This window comes from Arachis duranensis, chromosome 2 (genome assembly GCF_000817695.3).
Source record: "Arachis duranensis cultivar V14167 chromosome 2, aradu.V14167.gnm2.J7QH, whole genome shotgun sequence".
In the NCBI taxonomy this organism is placed as follows: Eukaryota; Viridiplantae; Streptophyta; class Magnoliopsida; order Fabales; family Fabaceae; genus Arachis; species Arachis duranensis.
The window spans coordinates 85,991,168-85,996,498 of record NC_029773.3 but is presented as its reverse complement, the minus strand read 5'-3'; the positions used below and the strand labels follow the sequence as shown (position 1 = coordinate 85,996,498).

The 5,331-nt window shown below is 30.7% G+C and overlaps 1 protein-coding gene across 1 annotated transcript; it reads right to left on the bottom strand.

Annotated features, from left to right (window-relative positions):
- Positions 1-1,306: 1,306 nt before the first annotated feature.
- LOC107475712 (pectinesterase 2) lies at positions 1,307-3,093 on the bottom strand. The gene is made up of 2 exons (XM_016095361.3): positions 2,226-3,093; positions 1,307-1,995 (listed from the first exon to the last, which is right to left on the bottom strand). Exons 1-2 carry the CDS (start codon positions 3,091-3,093, stop codon positions 1,307-1,309), a joined length of 1,557 nt encoding a protein of 518 aa, XP_015950847.1.
- Between the last annotated feature and the right edge of the window lie 2,238 nt (positions 3,094-5,331).

The following is a 5,331-nucleotide window of genomic DNA, read 5'->3' as shown; positions in this document are numbered from 1 at the left end:
TAAAATGCAATCAGCAGCAGAGTAATTGCAAAAGATTCTATTATTCTGTTATTTAATTTCAGTTTCTAATCAGCTATAGTTTATGTTGCTCTTGTAAACTCTGTATATAAGATTTAGACTTCTATGGTCTAAAACATGATTCTGATAAACAATTCAATAGCATGAAAATTTAGATACTTTTTTCACTCCTTGTTCAATCTAATTCAATACATTCTCACAAATTGCATCACCTATATACACAATCCTTTTATGGTATCCTTGGAAAAAACAATCATCAAACATGCAACAACAAGCTTTGGCAGCCATTAGACATTAGGATCTTGAAGACCATCCCAACAAAGACTCTGTCCCTTGTCAATTGTACCAAGCAGAGTTCATGAATAAGAGATCAGATAATAATTAGAACTGTGATGATCAGGTTGTGCTTACTTTAATTTATGATTAATCAAGTCATGATTTGATACAATATGGTCATATTTGAATTTCTCATGACCACAATTCATCACTCATCTTCACTATTTTAATACATGTTGCTAAGTAGAAAGAAATGTAAAGTAGTTAGGCAATTATTTTCTGTTACTAACTGCCATGCAAGATCACTACTTCTTGATTTTAGTGTATTAGTTTGTAGTCTTCTATATGATGTGAGATTTACATCTTCTATTGCTGAATAGCACATTTCTTCTCTTTCAAGTTACTACACTTTACAAACTCTGCTTCCCTCTCTGCATAATCTCTTGTTTTTAGTTTAACTTGTTAGAGATATAACCATTCATATTGCCTTTTCCTATCAGCTTAAGCTTTTAGGAGAAGTAGTTTCATGAGATGATATCAGAGCTCTATGTTCAAAAGATCTAGAATTCGATCATTGGTAAATCCCAAAAGTAAAAAAATATCATAAGACAAATAAAAAAAAAACCTATGCAAAAATCAAGTAAACCCAAAAAAGACTCTTACTTGAGGGAATATTAGAAATATAATCAGTTATGTTGCCTCCTCCTGTCAGCTTAAATTTTTGGAACGAGTAGTTTCATGACATAACTTGGGCCTAGAAACCTTACAAGAATAATAATGCCATTTGGGACAAAATATGATGCAGCAACAATCAAAAGATTAAATCAGGTTCAAGTAGCAATCTTCTTCTTATTGTAAAACGAACTTTTGAATGATCTTACCAAAATACAATTCAATAAATTAAATTAAAGAATAAAGCTATTGACAAATTGTAAACGGACTAAAACCAATTAAACTAATTTTAAGACAAATAAAGGAAATAAAAAGAATTAACAATCAAAATGATTACAATTTAAAGATTGGATGTAAAAGGCACACGTGTGGAAGGTAGCCATGAGTTTCCAGCAATGAAATTTGCAACACTGAATTTTGAAGCTTCAGCAGCATTGGTAATAACATGATAACCTCCCCATTTAACTCTGTTTGCAGTTGAAGATCCAAGTCCAGTGTTCATGTACTCTCCATAATACAACGTGCTTAATGCAAAGTTACCATTCCATTCCAACCAACCTGCTGGATCAATCAAGCTGTCAAGAGAACTCTTCATGAACACAGTTCTTGAGTATTCCTTCCAAGGCCTTCCAAGATATGTCTTCACTGAGCTTTGCACTGCTTTCAAATCTGATGCAGCTGTAACCACACAATTGAGAATGGAAATACCAGTGTTTTGGTTTGGATCAGTTCTGCCATTTGCAGTGATGGTGTTGATTTTGTTTGGAGGGTTTCTTGCATATATGTTACAGTTTTGGAAGACAACAGCAGCGTTACCAAAGATAAAGTCAACAGTGCCATAAATGTCACATTCTCTGTAGAATTGTCTGTCAGAGTAAGCATATAATGTATCTTGATAACCTTCGAAACTGCATTGATAGAAAACTGATAAGTCAGATCCAGAACGCAATGCAACAGCTTGATGATTTCCTGCACCTGCTGTGTTTCTAAATGTGATTCCTTGAGCAATAAATCCATCTCCAGTAACAGCTGTCAAAATTATAAAAAAAATTCACATGATTAAGTATTTATCATAAAAAATTTATTTATTTCTCTCTACAAAATTTAAATTAATAGTAGAAGACACATTGACGAAAACGCATATATAGTTCAGAGTTGAAAATTATTAGATGATAATTTAGTCAAACTTGTCAAATCATTTAACAATTCTTAAATATCAACTTCTTCATGTAAAGACTTTATTGCAAATTTCTACTTACCAACAGTGGCGGATCGGAAAGTTGTGGTGCCTCCTCCAACACTTTGGGTGCCGGTGATTATGGTTTTTCCAATACCATCTCCCACCAACATTATGTTATTTGCCTTTATCTCTACTTGCTCGTTGTATATCCCACCCTTCACATATATCACATACCTTCCACTGTTACTCTTTGGTGCTCCGTTTATGGCTGCCATAACTGTTGTGTATTTTCCGGATCCGTCTTTGGCCACCACTACATTCGCTTGAGATGCCGGAGAAGATGCTTGCAACAACTTTCTATCACCTGGCTTGACCCATGTTGGGAATCCATTTTTGTAACTTGGCTCTTGATGAGATTCACCATTGTTGTTAAGAGCCAAAGTGTTACTTAGCAACTGAGTAACATTGTTGGACATTAGAGGAAGGACATAGTCTTGAACACCAAGTTCATAGAAGCCAGCTTTGCATGTCTCAAGGTTTGTGAGAGCAGTGCTAAGCCATGTTTGAGCATCAACTTGGGAGCATTTGGTGTTAGGGTCTAGGGTTTTGTTGAGTTTATGAATGGTTTGTTGATAGAGGTCAACACAATCATTCCATGCAACTCTTTCAAGTTGGTTACGGCACTTTGTGCCAAGTGAAACAGTGTTTGCATGGCCTATGAGTGCTCTTTCTTGGGCAAGTTGCAATGAAAGCTTGAGAAAATCAGATTTATGGTTGATGGGTTTGTTTTGGTGATTAGGGTTATTGCTCAAGAAATACTCACATGGTTGAGGATTTGGTGTTTGGCTACACCAGTGTTTAATATCATTTGAAGAATATCCATTAACAAAGGTTTGAAGAAGAAAGGATAATGATACAAGTGTTATGACTAAGCGAATAGCTTCCATAATAATTATAATAAGGATGTGATGATGATTTGAGAAGAATGGGTTAAGGCCCTTTAAGTAATGCAATAAGTTTTGAATTGGTTTGGAATTTGTTGATGGAGTTTGTTGTCGTAATTTTGGTAGCTATATATAGAGGATATGGAAGAAGTGGTTGTTAGCGCTATTTAATTGAATCACTTCATGCATGTTCATGTGTGAGGCACCCACTTTCTACTTTTCCTAGCACATATTTTCGTTTCTTCAATTAATTTAAAATTTAGTTGGCACGTTTTGATTTGTTCCTACTACATACCTCTCCTGCATGACTTTGACCGTCTCATAGTGCATCATCACATTTGGGACATTATAAAACGCGTCAATTAATAGGGCATGCTCACGGAGGCTTAGCTTTCATTTTCTTTGACTTTTTGGTCAACCAATAGACATCATTGGACATCTTAAAACAATAATGCTTGCAGTCTCCTTAGAAAGATGATGATTTAATTGACGGCATTATGTAAATTTTTTCGATCCAATTTCTATCAAGAAGCACAATTACTATAAGCAAAACACTTAACACTTTTAACACTCAACATATTTGTCGTCATTGAGGGTAGACAAGGTTGGTTAATGTTTGAATCGTATATAAAGTCAACCTTATATATTTATATGAAGTGGTATAATCTATTTATTCATCTAGATAAAAGTGATATTGTGTCACATTATATTTCACACAATTTTAAATTCAAATAAATTAAAGAAAGCCAAAGAATTTTATGAGTTCTGTAAATCCATTCCATTTCTATTTGGGACTACTTAGTTGGTACCGTAGAATAAAATGATGAGGGGCTGAGGGCCAATCATGTTTGAATTCTGTAAAGGAATATATTTGACTATTAAATTGCCATATGCTGTTTCGAAACGATGAATCACCCACACTTTTTGCTTTCACTGTTTCCCACTATCAAAACAATCAAATTACAAGGGAGATTCTGGTCTACATCCTTGGGTTTCCTTGGGAAAAAATAGTACCAAGAGTCATAACTCATAAATAAATATTTATTTTAATTTTTTTTATTCTTTTGATGTTTTTAAAAAATATATATTTGAACTTTTTATTTTTGTAAATATTAGGAAGACAATTATGAGAATGAATTAGGAATTTATAAATGAATTTATAAATTAATCTTATGATAAATTAATCTTATTACTCTTCCTAGTATAAATGAATTTATAATATAATAATGTTAGAATATTTTATGATACAAAAAATTTAGAATCTTTTATGATAAAAAAGAGAGATTTTTTTGTTGTCATCATTTCTCGAAATAACAATTCTAGCATAATACTAAATAAATATCTACATTATTCACATTTCAAATTAAAAAGATTTGTGAAAAAAATATATTAATAAATTAATTTTGATGTATTGTAAGTATAAAATAATTTTACACACGCATCTAATTATATAATATTATATATTAGTATAAATAATTATTTTTTACATTAATCATACATTTTTAAATAAATAATTTCATGACAACTATTTCTTTTATGTAAAAATATTATGTACACACAAAAAATTAATAATTATTATATATATATATTGTGTAATTCATTTTAAATATATACTTATATTTCAATATATAATCGATATCGATACTTGTTTTAGTGGCCGATTAATTGTTCATCTATTTATATTTATGAACCATCTTAATTATGTGAAAACTTCAACGTACGTTTGGCCTATTGATATATGAATAATTTATTTTTAAAAGAGGACTAATCAATTAAAATTTAAGACACGTAATATATATCAAAATATAATTAATTTTTTTAAGGCATCTTGCATTCGATATATTTTATTAATAGAGATCAAGGATATAATATAACAGATTAAGATTAAATTACAATTATTAAGTGACAGTTAAATTTATCTTGTTTCAATTTTGTTATTCTATTTTTTATTTTAATAGAATTGTGGTAACTTGTTATATATAACAAAGTTACTTCATCTAATGTACACAACATACAATTACTAAAATATAGATCAATAATTTCTTTTATCTCTTTTATTTCATTGAAAATTCTTTTATGGTATCAAGAACATAGATGATATATAGATTCATGGCTTCAATAATCTCTAATCATTAGAATTTAGCCCTTTTTTTTTCCTTCTAATTTTCTTTTTTTTTTCAACCCTTTACTGCACCTATTTTTAATAAATTGACTGAAAACACTTTTTAAACTTGGTAGAAA